This window comes from Polyodon spathula, chromosome 36 (assembly GCF_017654505.1).
Source record: "Polyodon spathula isolate WHYD16114869_AA chromosome 36, ASM1765450v1, whole genome shotgun sequence".
Classification (NCBI taxonomy): Eukaryota; Metazoa; Chordata; class Actinopteri; order Acipenseriformes; family Polyodontidae; genus Polyodon; species Polyodon spathula.
The window spans coordinates 4,911,238-4,928,699 of record NC_054569.1 but is presented as its reverse complement, the minus strand read 5'-3'; the positions used below and the strand labels follow the sequence as shown (position 1 = coordinate 4,928,699).

General features: G+C 47.9%; 2 protein-coding genes across 6 annotated transcripts in view; both read left to right on the top strand.

Moving 5' to 3' along the window:
• The first annotated feature begins 98 nt into the window (after positions 1 to 98).
• Positions 99 to 3,913, top strand: LOC121303965. Its single transcript, XM_041234867.1, has 6 exons — positions 99 to 170; positions 286 to 400; positions 948 to 1,002; positions 2,169 to 2,212; positions 2,435 to 2,460; positions 2,981 to 3,913. Exons 1-6 carry the CDS (start codon positions 99 to 101, stop codon positions 3,911 to 3,913), a joined length of 1,245 nt encoding a protein of 414 aa, XP_041090801.1.
• The window catches only part of dixdc1b (DIX domain containing 1b), a 29,772-nt gene continuing 16,203 nt past the window's right edge, over positions 3,894 to 17,462 (top strand). For 2 of the 5 annotated variants that reach the window (XM_041234896.1, XM_041234891.1), the window contains exons 1-5: positions 8,391 to 8,592; positions 11,445 to 11,574; positions 12,501 to 12,626; positions 13,066 to 13,321; positions 13,957 to 14,076. In XM_041234896.1, coding sequence (XP_041090830.1) covers positions 8,533 to 8,592; positions 11,445 to 11,574; positions 12,501 to 12,626; positions 13,066 to 13,321; positions 13,957 to 14,076 — 692 coding nt within the window. In that variant the 5' untranslated portion in view covers positions 8,391 to 8,532. Of the gene's footprint in view, positions 6,548 to 7,431; positions 7,530 to 8,390; positions 8,593 to 11,444; positions 11,575 to 12,500; positions 12,627 to 13,065; positions 13,322 to 13,956; positions 14,077 to 17,462 lie in introns of those variants that run through there. The other 3 variants (XM_041234894.1, XM_041234893.1, XM_041234892.1) reach the window with 3 other exon arrangements.

Sequence of the window (17,462 nt, the reverse complement as noted above, 5' to 3'; positions counted from 1 at the left end):
AAAAACAGAAGTAAATTACAGACTCCGGTAAATGCTTTAAAAAAAAAGTTAACAAGGACTTTATCCAACGTCGCTGTACCAACAATTGAAATAGCTTTATGAATCAGATCGAAGAAATACGCACTGCCAGCAAAGTCCACCTGTATGACGAGAGCTCTCTAATTCACAGAGTTGTGTGTGTGTTTTTTTTTTTTTTTTTTTTTTTTAATAAGGCTTTACCCTCCAAGTGAGCGCTAAACTGGGCCGGCCCAGCTGCTTTGTTTTTTCAGACACTCCTCAGGGTAGTCTACTCGGAACAAGGAAACAGTTAAGGATTTGTTATTAGTCAAAGGAAACGCAGAACTAATAGGACACGGGCATGGTTTACCATGGGGAATAGCTGGTCCCGGCGTGCTGATCTGTAAGTGCATTATTATGTAGCAGAATTATAATATTGAGAAGTTACGGTACTGTTGTACAGGTTAGGCAAGGTTTATTTTATTATTTATTTTTTAAAACTTTCTTGGTGTTTGTTGTCACTTGTCTAAGTTTGGAATGCAGTTTTGCACCGATAGTTAAAGTGTGCCCTTGCCTTAGAGAAAGGTTGCTCTGGGAGGGCTAGGCTGTATAACTTTTGTCTAAAGAAACCCGCTACCTTTCGTTATAAATGCCGTTTTACTGTCCCCTCTCCATTCTGCCGCGGTGTGTGAATATAACCTGGGATGTGGTAAGTGGGGCTATAGCGCTCACAATCTGTCCTGACAGACGCCTTCTATAGTTATGACTCTACCATTGCGTGCTCTGGACAGGCACAGCTGTGTTGTTCTGAATTCCTTGTTAAATTGAACACACTCTTGGTCATTTAATGATTCACATAATCTATTTAAGCTCGTTCACTTCGGTCGCAGCGCTGTTTAATTGGTAAAGAATAAACCTGCAATAATTAATGTTTAATTTTATCACCATAGTAACTAAAGGTCGGAGACGCGAGGGACACCCCGTGTACGGGTATGGAGAACCCACGTATGTTTTAATGAACTATGCCGTGCTAAGCGTACCTGCTTGCTTGTCTGGGGAGTCTGGCATTCAGTGTGAAGTTCTTTACACACATCTATTGATATGTAAAACGATAAACCGGCAACACGAAACTTGCTGAAGGGAAGGGTGTGCTATAATCTGGGTGCGGCACGACTATGGAGCCGTCATTTGCATCCGAATAATCATTTTAATTGATTATACATTGTATCTGTTTTTGCCCAGGGCTTGGGATCAGTGAGTAAACAACTTATTATTTTAATAGCAGGTTTCAAGGTGAAAGAAAACGCGCCTCATTCTCTATTTATATAGGAACAGAAACCATATGAAATGAACAGTATTGATAAAACACAGACAGACAGACAGACAGACAGACAGACACACACACACACACACACACACACACACACACACACACACACACACACACAGTGCTTGACTGAAGGCTCTCTCTGTCTTTTGTTCAGATCTCACGGTGTTCTCTCCTCTTTATCTTGCTTTTTGAAAACGAATATAAACACACAGATACACTTTCGCCACGGCCATGGTTCTGAGCACAAGAGCAACTCAGGAACTCAGGAGAAAGCAGCTCAACACAGACAACCCCTCAGAATGATTGAAACATGTTAAAAAGAGTCAGGAGGGATCCTGTTGAGCAGGATATTAATGGGAATGCAGGATATTAATGGAATGCAGGATATTAATGGGAGTGCAGGGTGTTAATGGAATGCAGGATATTAATGGGAGTGCAGAGTATTAATGGGAGTGCAGGGTATTAATGGGAATGCAGGATATTAATGGGAATGCAGGATATTAATGGGAGCAGGATGCAGGATATTAATGGGAAGGATATTAATGGGAGTGCAGGATATTAATGGGAATGCAGGATATTAATGGGAGTGCAGGATATTAATGGGAATGCAGGATATTAATGGGAATGCAGGATATTAATGGAATGCAGGATATTAATGGGAATGCAGGATATTAATGGAATGCAGGATATTAATGGGAATGCAGGATATTAATGGGAATGCAGGATATTAATGGCAGGATATTAATGGGAATGCAGGATATTAATGGGAATGCAGGATATTAATGGGAATGCAGGATATTAATGGGAATGCAGGATATTAATGGGAATGCATTCCCTTCAGTTCCAGGTGGGTGCCAGGGGCTTCACCAAAGAACAAAACGAAAGGTAAGCGGCTTGTCTCTTCTATTGAACTTTTCTGTATGACATGTGATGCCATGCTTAGCCACCCCTCAGTATTATTATTATTATTATTATTATTATTATTATTATTATTATTATTATTATTATTATTATTATCTATATATGTATGTATATGTGTGTGAGTGAAGTGTCTTTGTGGTTTGAGCCCTGAAGCATTGATCTCAGTATTGTTTGTTTCATTTGCAGGTAGCAGGAGCAGTCACTCTGTAAAGGTACTCTAACCATTCATAGCACTGTCTTGTTTCCAGAGCTGTAGTCAGTGTGAGGTGTGTACCTATCACAATTAAACAGGCTTTTAGAGAATTCACAAAGGTATGCTAACCAATGCTTTAAGAAACACAGAGCAATCGAAATAGTGAAGGAAATGAAATCAACTCAACTAGAAAAACGAACTGGACAATGACAAAGACGTCCACTCATTCACTGGAGGACGTTTCTCTTAGTCACTGTCATTGTGATATACTGTAGTCTGTGTTAAGGTATTGAGCATCTAAATTCAAGAGCAGATTGTGAGTGTGTGGCTGTGCTTGGTTTAAACAGGCTGCTTAGCACAGCAAGCTAATGATTAAAGTTCGCTGTGGGAAAGTTCGTTGTGGTTTTGGTTGGCTTGCCCTCCTCTTTGGGGCTCTGGTTACAATGCTGGCTGTCATTTTATTTTTATACAACAAGCATGTGCTGTTGAGTCTGCTGTGACGGCCTGCAGAAAACACTGACTTTCTCCTTTATTTTTAGAAGACATTCGAAGACCACATATATGATGCGGTGGCTGAACTCCCAATCTACGCGGTCATTGACAAGAAGAAGAAAGAGAGGAATCGCGCAGGAGACGAGGGAGACTTGCATTACGCAGAGATCCAGGTGCTAACTGATCCAGCCCCAAACTACCACCTCTCCCTCAGCAGCAAGAGGCTGAAAAAACAACGACAGAACAATGCCACAGTGTATGCCACCATTGACTTCCCTGCAGAGCGTAGATCAGCACACAGCACAGCAAGAAACACCATCGACTTCCCTGCAGAGCGTAGATCAGCACACAGCACAGCAAGAAACACCATCGACTTCCCTGCAGAGCCTAGATCAGCACACAGCACAGCAAGAAACACCATCGACTTCCCTGCAGAGCCTAGAGCAGCACACAGCACAGCAAGAAACACCATCGACTTCCCTGCAGAGCCTAGAGCAGCACACAGCACAGCAAGAAACACCATCGACTTCCCTGCAGAGCGTAGATCAGCACACAGCACAGCAAGAAACACCATCGACTTCCCTGCAGAGCCTAGAGCAGCACACAGCACAGCAAGAAACACCATCGACTTCCCTGCAGAGCGTAGATCAGCACACAGCACAGCAAGAAACACCATCGACTTCCCTGCAGAGCCTAGAGCAGCACACAGCACAGCAAGAAACACCATCGACTTCCCTGCAGAGCCTAGATCAGCACACAGCACAGCAAGAAACACCATTGACTTCCCTGCAGAGCGTAGATCAGCACACAGCAGATCAAGCAACACCACAGACTTCCCTCCAGAGCCTAGATCATCACACAGCACAGCAAGAAACACCACTGACTTTCCTGCAGAGCCTAGAGCAGCACACAGCAGATCAAGCAACACCATACTTCCCTCCAGAGCAGATCAGCACACAGCACCGCAAGAAACACCATGACTTCCCTGCAGAGCGTAGATCAGCACACAGCAGATCAAGCAACACCACAGACTTCCCTCCAGAGCGTAGGTCAGCACACAGCACAGCAAGAAACACCATAGAGTTCTATGAAGAGCGTAGATCAGCACACAGCAGATCAAGCAACACCATCGACTTCCCTCCAGAGCCTAGATCATCACACAGCATAGCAAGAAACACCACTGACTTTCCTGCAGAGCCTAGAGCAGCACACAGCAGATCAAGCAACACCATAGACTTCCCTCCAGAGCCTAGATCATCACACAGCACAGCAAGAAACACCACTGACTTTCCTGCAGAGCGTAGATTAGCACACAGCAGATCAAGCAACACCATAGACTTCCCTCCAGAGTGTAGGTCAGCACACAGCACCGCAAGAAACACCATAGAGTTCCGTGAAGAGCGTAGATCAGCACACAGCAGATCAAGCAACACCATAGACTTCCCTGCAGAGCCTAGACCAGCACACAGCACAGTAAGAAACGCAAAGCCTGCTGTCGCAGCCAGGAAATCATATAACAATTCACCCAGACCAGCAGAACCATCACAGAAGATGAATCCTGCAAACGGGACTCAGGTATAATAACAGCCGATCTGTTAACTGAGGTGTACAGTCTGCGGGAGGATAGGACAGTGAAAGCATGGTTAAGCACATTAACAGAATCACTGACACTGAGAGAGACGTGTGTGCATGTATAGCAGGGATTGTGTTAAGCCCTGATTCTGGTTCTGATACAGCCAGGGTTAGGGAGGAACACAGTACAGGTAACGCGCCTCTGCAGTCTGATTACACTGTTCAGTGACTTGTACCTTTAACGATTCCTTTATCAGACAGGACATGGGTTACATGTTGTATGAGAAAGCAGCACTGTGGAATTGTGGAGTCTGATAATGGGATGGGAGTCAGCTTGCCCCCATTGAGTGCTGTTATAGTGTGGCCGGGACATTTTGATGTGGGGACATCCACTGTCATTAGAAAGCTGAATTACAGGGATATTACTGTGGGCACATCCACTGTTATTAGAAAGCTGAATTACAGGGATATTACTGTGGGCACATCCACTGTCATTAGAAAGCTGAATTACAGGGATATTACTGTGGGCACATCCACTGTCATTAGAAAGCTGAATTACAGGGATATTACTGTGGGCACATCCACTGTCATTAGAAAGCTGAATTACAGGGATATTACTGTGGGCACATCCACTGTCATTAGAAAGCTGAATTACAGGGATATTACTGTGGGCACATCCACTGTCATTAGAAAGCTGAATTACAGGGATATTACTTCCTATGCAATACTGGAGGACTCACAACACTGTTAATGAGTCTCCACAGTTTCTGTAAAAAAAAAAAAAAAAAAAAAAAAAAAAAACACAGGAAAAAGTTAAAAAGTTTTCTTTTAATACAATCACAAAACGGGCCGTTTTACATGAGGAGACATTCATTTTCATATGGGATTGAACTGCAGGAAGGACCAAGCTGAAGGAAGGACATGTCACAATGACATGTGGCAGCTTTTCACCATGAAGTACAACACATGTTATTAACGATGCCTTTGTGCCAAAACAGACGGTTATTGAAGAAAACCGCAAATCACTCTGCATGTCATTTAAAAAAGCAGATTCAAATCACATTGTCAAAGTTTTATTTTAATCATATATTTGAATTAAACGTTGTGCCTTTTGTTTGGGACTTTTTGACATTTTCTGTGCTATGGTGCAATGAGTTTTCAGGAGCTGCTCTTAGCCCCCAGGCTCCAGGAGAGCGGGAGACCTGGTCTGAGGCAGCTTTGCTGTATCAAACCCCAGGTCTCCCCTGGTGTGCCGTGCAGTGGCCTGAAACCTCGTCCCCTCAAACCAAGCTGCAAGTCCCACAGCGGCTGCGTGTTCCCTCAGCTCCAGTGCCTGTGCCACCCTGTATTTCCACTAGATGGCGCTGGCTCTTCTATAAAGACACTTTAGCTGATGAATAAAAACTGAATCGCAGCAGCAATTGAACTAATCAAAGCATCTCAACACAGACAAAAAGTAAAAAGGGAACGGGCTGTAAAAAAAAAAAAAAAAAAAAAAAAAAAAAAAAAAAAACTTTTTAAAAAAGTGTTATATACATTTGTACAAGTGATTTATCCAGAATTCACCCTGCACTTATTATTGAAATGTTATACTTAATGAATTGAAAGCAACAGCTTATTAAAAACTTTCGTTTGAAAATTGTGACGCATGTTGAAGATGCAAGAAGTATTTCAAGTTTAATGCTGTCAAATAAAAAATGAATTATTTTGCTGTTTGTTTTAAAATGACTGTTTGTTGCTGATGGAAGTGAGAAGCCAAGCTTTCCCTCTCCCCCCGCGTCTCTGCGGCTATCTGTGCAGGCCAGGCTGTGCGGCCGTGTGTGTTGCTATAGTAACAGGAGCACGCTGTTTGCAATGAGAGGATGCAGAATTCGTTGCGACACACACAGGACAGACAGAACGCAATTTCCTCTTTTCTTTTTGTTTAAATCTAAAAATAAAAGATACAAATTCAAAACCCACTGGAGAGGAACTTGCACACCGCCGCGCAGCAGCGGGCAGGAGTATCATCCGGGCGGCTGCAGCTGCATTTCACTCTCAAGGCAAGTGTCGTGTTCCCTGCTCTCTGCTTGTTTGCAATGCGTGCATGTCTGCGTGAGGAACGCGGTGCTTTGGTGTGTTGGAGTGCATTGCTGTCCCGAACACTTGCGCAGCGAGAGAAAGAGACGCTGTTGAATGGGTACGAGTTTGTCTTTCAAGGCATCGAGTTTATGCTTGTTACATTCCCTAGTGCACCGTGCAGTACCTGTGGGTAAGGACTTGATCCAGGGCTGTCTTGAAAAATGCATTTCTACTCCACGCAGACAGTATCTGTTCACGGTTCATGTTTTATTGTGGCTGCTGACACGTGATTTCATTTCAGTGTTTTTTACAACTTGACGGTTTGCTGTTTACCATACATGCTTTTTCATGGTATTGAAAATGTGTTATCGTTAGTGTGAAGCAGAGGCGCGCCTGCTGGAGATAAACCCCTTGATACCCAGAGCCACCAGCAATCCCACAGCCACTCTCCCCATTACTATGCAATACACACACAGCCACTGTAACGCCCCTCACTGCCACAGACTCCCACACTGGAGCTCCACTGCAGTCAGTGGGATTTGAACAGGATTGGAAACGCAGAGCGGTAAGAGCAGGTCTTACACAAGCTGAAGAAACATTGCTGGCAGTGCAGCCCCGGGCAGCAATGGCCGTGTCTGTATTCATTCATAGAGGAGCATTTACAACTGACCTGCCCAGAAAGATGCCAAGTAACTCAGTGCATGCATACTGCTGTACGAGTGATTCAATGAAAGAACATATGTGTACACTGTGAAACATTAAAAACCCATTCTGCAGGTCAGGTGGGTTCATATTTATGAAGTACAGACTGTGTAGTTCATAGCGTCCCTCTCGTGTCTGTTCATCTCTTCAATTCCTTTTCCAGAGTTGAAGTGATCATCAGGTCTGCAGAGTGGCAGCAGTATCTATCCAGGGACCATGGGCACGCCAGCACAGAGCAATGCAGCTGTGGCAGGAACCTCAGTAAGTACTCAACGCATACGCTTCTGCCACACTGGAACATGCAGACAGGCTTCACACCAGGACCGCGTTTCCAACACGGCTCTCTAATGCATGAGCATCGCTGCGGCGTGATAAGCACGGGAAAGCCAGGCTGGTAAACACTGTAACAGAGAACCGAACACTGTATTCAATGTAAAGGACAGGAAATTACGAGACAACATGCGGGAGGATGTGGCTGATAGAGCAGCCACAGTGTAGTGATGCTCCTCCACACCGAGGCAACACAACACACCCTTCCTATCAAGAACGAAGGTGGGTGAACTTGCATGGACGACCTTTTCACTTCAAAGTCAGCACGAAGCAAAACATCCACTCATTTACAACAGGAGGTGAAATATTCAGGAATTAGCTGAAGTAAAACGTGTAATGTAAGGGCGATAGGTTCCCTGTGGTAGAAGCTGAGACATTTTTTTTTGGTTTGTTTTGTGTTGGTATCGCTTTCAAAGCACCAGAAAGATGTTGCAACCGCAATGTGAACACAGTGTTACAGACTCTGTTACAGACTTCCATGTTACAAAGCCACACACATACTGAACATACAGTGGCTCACAAAAAACAACAACCCAGAACACATACATATCCGCCCCTATTCTGGGAGATTTGAAATCCATAATAAAAAGAGAGCCTCTCTTTGGACGCCCCCCCAGTCTTAATGGGTTACAGATGTTGCTCAGACAGGCCTTGCTCAGCCCCCCCCGCCCCCCTCCGTGCGGCCGGGGTCGCCATGGCGACGCTGCCTCGCCTCACACGCGTTCTGTGCAGCGGCGAGTCTGAGCATGCTCAGTGAGACTCTCCCCTCTCCGGCTTCTTGTAACGGTGCTGCGGCACACATGGGAAAGAAAGGCGGCGGGGCGTCACACGGGTGCTTTTAAACACTTCTCGGGTGCATCGGAGTAAGAAATCAAACAGCGGATTGCTTATTCGCTGCTACTTTTTTCTTTCTTTTTTTTGGAAGACTTTGATAATGATCGCATCTCTGTCTAGAGGCAATCTGCTTGATGTGCTGCAGGAAGGTGTTAACGAGGTAACTTTCTAAGCCAGCATTGTACACTAGAGTGCAGTAATATGGTCTTGCACTGGTGTTTATCGCTTTGTTTTTCGCGAATACCGTTTCTTTTCTTTTCTGTTCTATCCGAGTCGAGTTAGAAGACGGTTTTCAGTCTCACCAGCGGTGATCTCATTGGTGTTTGCCCCGGAATCACGTGTCTCTATTTATTCTGCAAAGTCTGAAGAAGTGTGCTGGCGATGTCAGCGTGGAAAGAGTCCATTTGAAAGTCTGGAAACGGACTGTGCAGTACGAGTGAACCCAGGCGGTCTAGCAGTGTAACCTTTACTGGCAATGCAATGTGCTCGTTGTTTTATTATTATTTCATGATGCAGTCATTCAATATGTCTTACATAATGCACAAGAGCAATGCGGCAGATGTACAGCACTGCCGTGCAGCCGACTTCATAACGCAGCGTGTTCACAGCGCGTTTAGTACTGAACTGCCAGTGCTTTTGAAGCAGAGTCAACGTGATAGGATAGCAATGTATGTTAAACAAAGCTAAATTATGAAACGGTAAGGCCTTATCAGATATTCTTTGTAAGCTTTGGAAATAACTACACACGGTAAAGTTTAGAGAACATCATAGATATGTTATTGTAAAACAAGAACTGGAAAAGTAACATTTTTAAATTTAGGGAGCCATTTATTTATAACCCCTCTCTGCTGCAAGTAGTACAGGTTTTCACCAAACAGGTTTGGAGGGAGCCTGTGTCCTTACAGCAAAGCTACCTGGTGGATCGTAAACAGACTCCCAGTGTGGTAAAACTATTCTAAATGTGTGTTTAGACGTGGAGACCGAGTCAAACTCCCTGCTGGCTGTACATTTTCACAGTTTTACCACTGTAGCATTGAACTGAGTAATGAAATAACACAAGGTGACTCCACCTGCAAGAGCGTTCTCTTTGAATCTCCACACTGAGAGGGCAGGTTAGTGTTTTGACTGTGTGAACGTGCTGCTGTGTTGCTGTAGAATCACATTTTGTGAAAGTGCGTCCTGTGAACCTGTATGTAAAGCCCATCCTACGTTTCTCTCGTGATTTTGATTTAAAAAGTGAACACAGCATGAGTTTCAGTTGAGTCTTAGGAGCATCTGAGAATGAAGCAGCCTGTGACAGTCACATGCTGGTGATCCTCAGCTCTGCCCCGAAGGAAAAAAGATGCTGCAGAGTTAAATAATTCAACAAGGTCACTGATTTCCACATCCAGTGGAATATATATGCAGGTACAGGATTGCCCATTGTCTGAATAAGGGCTTGTTTATTATTAAAAGTAGAGGCTATATAATATCAGTAATAATAGCTCTTATGCATGTAGTGCTGATACAGGGTAGATCTGTATGATCCATGACTCAGTGAGGCAGCGCAGGTTCCCCTGTCCTCTCTCCCCACATCCTCCCTGCCTGTGTCTCAGTGAGGCAGCGCAGGTTCCCCTGTCCTCTCTCCCCACATCCTCCCTGCCTGTGTCTCAGTGAGACAGCTCAGGTTCCCCTGTCCTCTCTCCCCACATCCTCCCTGCCTGTGTCTCAGTGTTGGGTTGCCTGCTTAGCTGTGCTGCAGGAACGCTGGCATCTGTCACAGATGGGACATGCTGTCAAACAAAGCTTTAATTCATTCTGCAGTTCACAAGCCAGGCCCACAAGAATGTTTTAATATTGCTTCACAACTGGAAACATATTCTTTGCTGAGCAAACCACACGGCATTCTCACTCAAAGGCTGTGTGTCAGGGGCTGTAATATACTTCAGCCGCTTCTAATGCAGACCAGAGGGGCTTGAAGCCTGACAACTGCAGTCTTATTCTGCACTTCCATTAGTTACTCTACACAGGTTTCACAAGTGAAGTTTTGAAAGAAACTTTTTTTTTTAATGTTGGGGCCACACTAAGTGCTCAGTTTGCTTGCCTTGTCTTCCAAGAAGCCTGTTTCACTGCTTTACCTCCTGGGTCATTCACCCCTGCAGTGTTTTCCGTGTCAGTCAGTGAAAGAGCTCTCTGGTTTGCAGTCTGCTGGTAGCTTCTGTATCCAAGCCTACACACATTCAGTGTTTGAATGAGTGCTTTTGGTATTTTGTGTGTTCTCATCAGCACCTCCTGTACAGTACTGCATGCTGACTGTGCAAGAGGCAGAACAAAGCCTGCTGCCATCTCAGAGTTGTGCCCGATTGAAGAGGGGTTTGTGTTGTCACAGGGATTGAAGAGGGGTGCAGTGATCGCTAAAGCCACGCTGTCACAACAAAGCTCTGGAACAAAAGAGAACTTCCCCTTGTGCAGAATGCAAGGTGAATTGCTTAATGATGACAAGTACAATAATCTGGGCACGAATCCAGACCATTTTGGCACTGCGGGCAATATGACAGGCAGCAGTAGATCTCCCAGATGCTCTCTGAAACAGTGTGCTGCGATCCTAACCAGTCCTGGGACTCTCGAGCAGAGACTCTCAGTGGGCTTTGTTCCCTGGTGTGGATTCATATCCACTAAACCCATTCTGAGTCCAGGCTTCCACAGGTGAAAGGATTGCTAGTGAATGAAGCTGCCACCCACCAGAGTTAGAGACTGAGCCTCCCTCCCTCTCTCTCTCCCCCTCTCATCCAGCAGAGTTAGAGACTGAGCCTCCCTCCCTCTCTCTCCCCCCCTCTCGTAGGTCTCTCTCAATCTCTGACAGCAGAGTTAGAGACGAGCCTCCTGGACCTCTCTCTTCCTCTCTCTAAGTCGTCTCAATCTCTGACTCGGAGGGAGGGAGAGAGAGAGGGGAGAGTACCTCGTCTCAATCCCCTCTCACATTCAGCAGAGTTAGAGACTGAGCCTCCCTCCCTCTCTCTCTCTCTCATTCAGCAGCAGCTACAGGCCTACGTGTCCTGGGTGAACTCGCAGCTGAAGAAGAAGCCTGAGGTGAAGCCCGTGCAGGACCTGCGTCAGGATCTGAGGGACGGGGTCATCCTGGCACACCTCATTGACATCGTGGGTGAGTGCTGGTACACCTCATTGAGATCCTGGGTGAGTGCCGGTACACCTCATTGAGATCCTGGGTGAGTCATGGTACACCTCGAGATCCTGGGTGAGTCACGGTACACCTCGTTGAGATCCTGGGTGAGTCCCGGTACACCTCGTTGAGATCCTGGGTGAGTGCCGGTACACATTGAGATCCTGGGTGAGTCCCGGTACACCTCATTGAGATCCTGGGTGAGTCCCGGTACACCTCATTGAGATCCTGGGTGAGTCCCGGTACACCTCATTGAGATCCTGGGTGAGTCCCGGTACACCTCGTTGAGATCCTGGGTGAGTCCCGGTACACCTCATTGAGATCCTGGGTGAGTCCCGGTACACCTCGTTGAGATCCTGGGTGAGTCCCGGTACACCTCGTTGAGATCCTGGGTGAGTCCCGGTACACCTCGTTGAGATCCTGGGTGAGTCCCGGTACACATTGAGATCCTGGGTGAGTCCCGGTACACCTCATTGAGATCCTGGGTGAGTCCCGGTACACCTCGTTGAGATCCTGGGTGAGTCCCGGTACACCTCGTTGAGATCCTGGGTGAGTTCCGGTACACCTCGTTGAGATCCTGGGTGAGTCCCGGTACACCTCGTTGAGATCCTGGGTGAGTTCCGGAACACCTCGTTGAGATCCTGGGTGAGTCCCGGTACACCTCGTTGAGATCCTGGGTGAGTCCCGGTACACCTCGTTGAGATCCTGGGTGAGTCCCGGTACACCTCGTTGAGATCCTGGGTGAGTGCCGGTACACCTCGTTGAGATCCTGGGTGAGTCCCGGCCCACCCTGATGCCCACTGTGTCAGTGATGGGAGAATACCAAACCACAGCTTCATGAAACCTGTGCCAGGGTCGCTGACGGGCTTCCTTGTGCTTCTCATCCATGGCTTCCCTGCTTGTTTCAGCTGGTGAGCACCTCAGTGGCATTCACATGAACCCCAGCAGCCAGCAGGAGATGAAGGAGAACGTGGAGAAGGTCCTGCAGTTTGTCTCGTCCAAGCGGATCCGAATGCACCAGGCCTCTGCCAGGGGTGAGGGCAATGTGGAGGAGGGGCAGCAGTATTAAGGATATTCGCTTTGCTAAAAGTGTAGGATTAGACACGCTGAAATGTTTACACTTGAACATATTGAGAAAGTATTATACAGTATATATTATTAACAATGTTTAAACATGGGCTTTACATTGGCTTTACCATGCTTCCACCTGGCTTTATTACACGTTGCTGTGCTTTTACTTTGGGGAACTTTTACAAGAGGAAAGATGACCATCTTCTCTAGAGGAGTTCTTGAATAATGATCCAAGAGGAAGCAGTAGAGATGAGTCAGCAACTCCAGCAGTAGAGATGAGGCAGGATCTCAAACAGTAGAGAATGAGGCAGGATCTCCAGCAGTAGAGATGAGGTAGGATCTCAAGCAGTAGAGAATGAGGCAGGATCTCAGGTCCATCTCCCTTGTTCTTGTTGTTCTCAGACATCGTGGAAGGAAACCTCAAGTCTGCCATGAGACTCATCCTGGCTCTGGCAGCTCATTTCAAACCCTCCGTCAAGTCAGCCAATCAGAGAGCGGCAGCTGTGGCGGGTCACAGCCAGCCCCCGGCCTCGGGCAATCACAGGCCGCACTCCGCCACGGCGATGGCTCAGAACGCAGTGGCTGCGCTGGCGGCAGCCCGGCAGGACGCGTCCCGATCGGGCAGGGAGGTGTTCCGATACCGGCAGGAGAGGCAGAGGTGAGTGAGTGCTGCCACGAGAGCAGAGGTGAGTGAGACATACAAAATACATTCTGTATCACTCTAATACAGGGTTGTGCTGCCCTTGTGTGGCCAATTGCATGTATTACAGCACAATGCAAAGCTGCATTTGTGTTGAATGAATGCGGTACGGTTAAATTAACATGTTATAAAAACATCCAAAAATATAATATGTGAGGCCATCGGGGGTAGAAAGGCTTTTAACTTGAATCTAATAGCCGAGATACAAATAGGCTGTCCGCGCTGTGCCAATGCTCTCTCCTCTCCACCCATCTGTGCCCATGCTCTCTCCTCTTTCCCCCCGCTGTGCCCATGATCTCTCCTCTCCCCCCCGTGCTGTGCCCATGCTTCCTCCTCTCTCCCCACGCTGTGCCCATGCTTCCTCCTCTCTCTCTCTCCATGCTGTGCCCATGCTCTCTCCTCTCCCCCCCGTGCTGTGCCCATGCTTCCTCTCTCTCTCTCCATGCTGTGCCCATGCTTCCTCCTCTCTCCCTGCACTGTGCCCATGCTTCCTCCTCTCTCTCTCTCCACGTTGTGCCTGTGCTACCCTGCTTGCTGCAGCTTGTGCTCCTCGCTGTGCACCTGTCTAAAGGTCTGTGCCCTCTCTCCTGCAGCAGCAGTGCCAGCCTGGACGAGGAGATTGAGAATCCTGGCTGGAGCGTGCGAGCGCTGGTGCAGCAGTACGAGGGGCAGCAAGAGGCGGCCAGCGAGGGACCGCAGTGCGAGGCCTCTGGGTAACCATGGCCGAGCCACCTAGCATCTCTTAAACACACAGAGAGCCCCAGCGCATGAGTGATGGCAGCAAACACTGCAGCTCTGTGCCTGGCGTGCATTTCCATTCATTGCGCTATACAGCTCTGCAGTGAGAGGTTGCAAGCGCGTGTTACAATGAACAAACACTTCCGCTTGAAATGATTTGGCATTTAATTTCTGACGCTTCTTTTAGTATTTCTTGACAACAGATATCGATATGTATTTCTAGACAGCTCTCATTTTCTAAGGGTCGTTCAGGATCCTTTAAGCTCAGAACAATCAGTTACCAGGAAGTGGATGAGCAGTATATGTCAGGAAATTGTACAGCAACTTCCTTCCATGTAAACTATCTACTGTTATGCTTTTATTTCCCAAAGGGACGTGCAGTCTGGTGACAATCAGTTGACTGATATCAATAGAGAGTGCTGCTGGAGCTGCTGATTATATAGCGGCCCTCAGGGTTCACCCGCTGGGTGTGTCGGGGGTCACTTCAGCTGAGTAGGGCCCTGTTTGTGTTACATGCTGTTCGAGGTTACAAGATCATTTCACATGATAAAGAAAACCTTCAATCATATCATGCAAAAATAGAAGTCAGCTGGGGATAGACCCCGACTGCTCAGATAGTCACTGTATTGATCTTCAGAGAGAGACCCCGACTGCTCAGATAGTCACTGTATTGATCTTCAGAGAGAGACCCCGACTGCTCAGATAGTTACTGTATTGATCTTCAGAGAGAGACCCAGACTGCTCAGATAGTCACTGTATTGTAATTCAGTTATCTAGTTCTTCTGCCAGCCCATGCTCACATCTTGAGCTCTTGAAAACAGGAATCATGAATAATGCTTTGTTTATGCAAAGCTTGTTATCTGAGCATGTCTGAGTGAATCCGTGCAAACAAAGTTTGATATGCAGTGTTCACGTGTTTGAAATGAAGAGTGTTCACCTGTTTGATATGCAGTGTGTTCACGTGTTTGATATGCAGTGTTCACGTGTTTGAAATGAAGAGTGTTTATGTGTTTGAAATGAAGAGTGTTCATGTGTTTGAAATGAAGTGTTCATGTGTTTGATATGCAGTGTTCACGTGTTTGATATGCAGTGTTCACGTGTTTGATATGCAGTGTTCATGTGTTTGATAGGCAGTGTTCACGTGTTTGAAATGAAGAGTGTTCACGTGTTTGATATGCAGAGTGTTCACGTGTTTGATATGCAGTGTTCATGTGTTTGAAATGCAGAGTGTTCACGGGTTTGAAATGAAGAGTGTTCACGTGTTTGATATGCAGAGTGTTCACGTGTTTGATATGCAGAGTGTTCACGTGTTTGATATGCAGTGTGTTCACGTGTTTGATGCAGAGTGTTCAAGTGTTCACGTGTTTGAAATGAAGAGTGTTCACGTGTTTGAAATGAAGAGTGTTCACGTGTTTGAAATGAAGAGTGTTCACTTGTTTGATATGCAGTGTGTTCACGTGTTTGATATGCAGAGTGTTCACGTGTTTGATATGCAGTGTTCAGGTGTTTGAAATGAAGAGTGTTCACGTGTTTGAAATGAAGAGTGTTCACGTGTTTGAAATGAAGAGTGTTCACGTGTTTGATATGCAGTGTTCACGTGTTTGATATGAAGAGTGTTCACGTGTTTGATATGAAGTGTTCACGTGTTTGATATGCAGTGTTCACGTGTTTGATATGCAGTGTGTTCACGTGTTTGAGAGTGTTCACGTGTTTGAAATGAAGAGTGTTCAGGTGTGTTCACGTGTTTGAAATGAAGAGTGTTCACGTGTTTGAAATGCAGAGTGTTCACGTGTTTGATATGCAGAGTGTTCAGGTGTTTGAAATGAAGAGTGTTCACGTGTTTGATATGAAGAGTGTTCACTTGTTTGAAATGAAGAGTGTTCACGTGTTTGAAATGAAGAGTGTTCACGTGTTTGATATGCAGAGTGTTCACGTGTTTGATATGCAGAGTGTTCACGTGTTTGATATGCAGAGTGTTCACGTGTTTGATATGCAGAGTGTTCACGTGTTTGATTGTCATAGCCTTGGTGCTGCTGCACGTGACAGTATTAGGATCTGCTGCTTTGGAGTCCCAGTGTCTCTCCTGGTAAAGGCACGGCCGCGTGGTGTGCAGGGGGAGTCACACAGTCAGGGGAGCGCAGGGGTCCCAGTGTCTCTCCTGGTAAAGGCACGGCCGCGTGGTGTGCAGGGGGAGTCACACAGTCAGGGGAGCGCAGGGGTCCCAGTGTCTCTCCTGGTAAAGGCACGGCCGCGTGGTGTGCAGGGGGAGTCACACAGTCAGGGGAGCGCAGGGGTCCCAGTGTCTCTCCTGGTAAAGGCACGGCCGCGTGGTGTGCAGGGGGAGTCACACAGTCAGGGGAGCGCAGGGGTCCCAGTGTCTCTCCCCTGGTAAAGGCACGGCCGCGTGGTGTGCAGGGGGAGTCACACAGTCAGGGGAGCGCAGGGGTCCCAGAGTCTCTCCCCTGGTAAAGGCACGGCCGCGTGGTGTGCAGGGGGAGTCACACAGTCAGGGGAGCGCAGGGGTCCCAGTGTCTCTCCTGGTAAAGGCACGGCCGCGTGGTGTGCAGGGGGAGTCACACAGTCAGGGGAGCGCAGGGGTCCCAGTGTCTCTCCTGGTAAAGGCACGGCCGCGTGGTGTGCAGGGGGAGTCACACAGTCAGGGGAGCGCAGGGGTCCCAGTGTCTCTCCTGGTAAAGGCACGGCCGCGTGGTGTGCAGGGGGAGTCACACAGTCAGGGGAGCGCAGGGGTCCCAGGGTCTCCCCTGGTAAAGGCACGGCCGCGTGGTGTGCAGGGGGAGTCACACAGTCAGGGGAGCGCAGGGGTCCCAGAGTGTCTCCCCTGGTAAAGGCACGGCCGCGTGGTGTGCAGGGGGAGTCACACAGTCAGGGGAGCGCAGGGGTCCCAGTGTCTCTCCTGGTAAAGGCACGGCCGCGTGGTGTGCAGGGGGGAGTCACACAGTCAGGGGAGCGCAGGGGTCCCCGAGGGTCTCCCCTGGTAAAGGCACGGCCGCGTGGTGTGCAGGGGGAGTCACACAGTCAGGGGAGCGCAGGGGTCCCCGAGTCTCCCCTGGTAAAGGCACGGCCGCGTGGTGTGCAGGGGGGAGTCACACAGTCAGGGGAGCGCAGGGGTCCCAGAGTCTCCCCTGGTAAAGGCACGGCCGCGTGGTGTGCAGGGGGAGTCACACAGTCAGGGGAGCGCAGGGGTCCCAGGGTCTCTCCTGGTAAAGGCACGGCCGCGTGGTGTGCAGGGGGAGTCACACAGTCAGGGGAGCGCAGGGGTCCCAGTGTCTCTCCTGGTAAAGGCACGGCCGCGTGGTGTGCAGGGGGAGTCACACAGTCAGGGGAGCGCAGGGGTCCCAGA

What these genes read in the sequence shown, in the direction of transcription:
- LOC121303965 (XM_041234867.1), top strand. Translation starts at nt 99, where the DNA reads ATGAATCAGATCGAAGAAATACGCACTGCCAGCAAAGTCCACCTGTAT. An exon ending in ACCAAAGAACAAAACGAAAG is followed by an intron (nt 2,213 to 2,434) that starts GTAAGCGGCTTG and finishes TTTCATTTGCAG; the next exon opens with GTAGCAGGAGCAGTCACTCT. An exon ending in GGAGCAGTCACTCTGTAAAG is followed by an intron (nt 2,461 to 2,980) that starts GTACTCTAACCA and finishes CTTTATTTTTAG; the next exon opens with AAGACATTCGAAGACCACAT.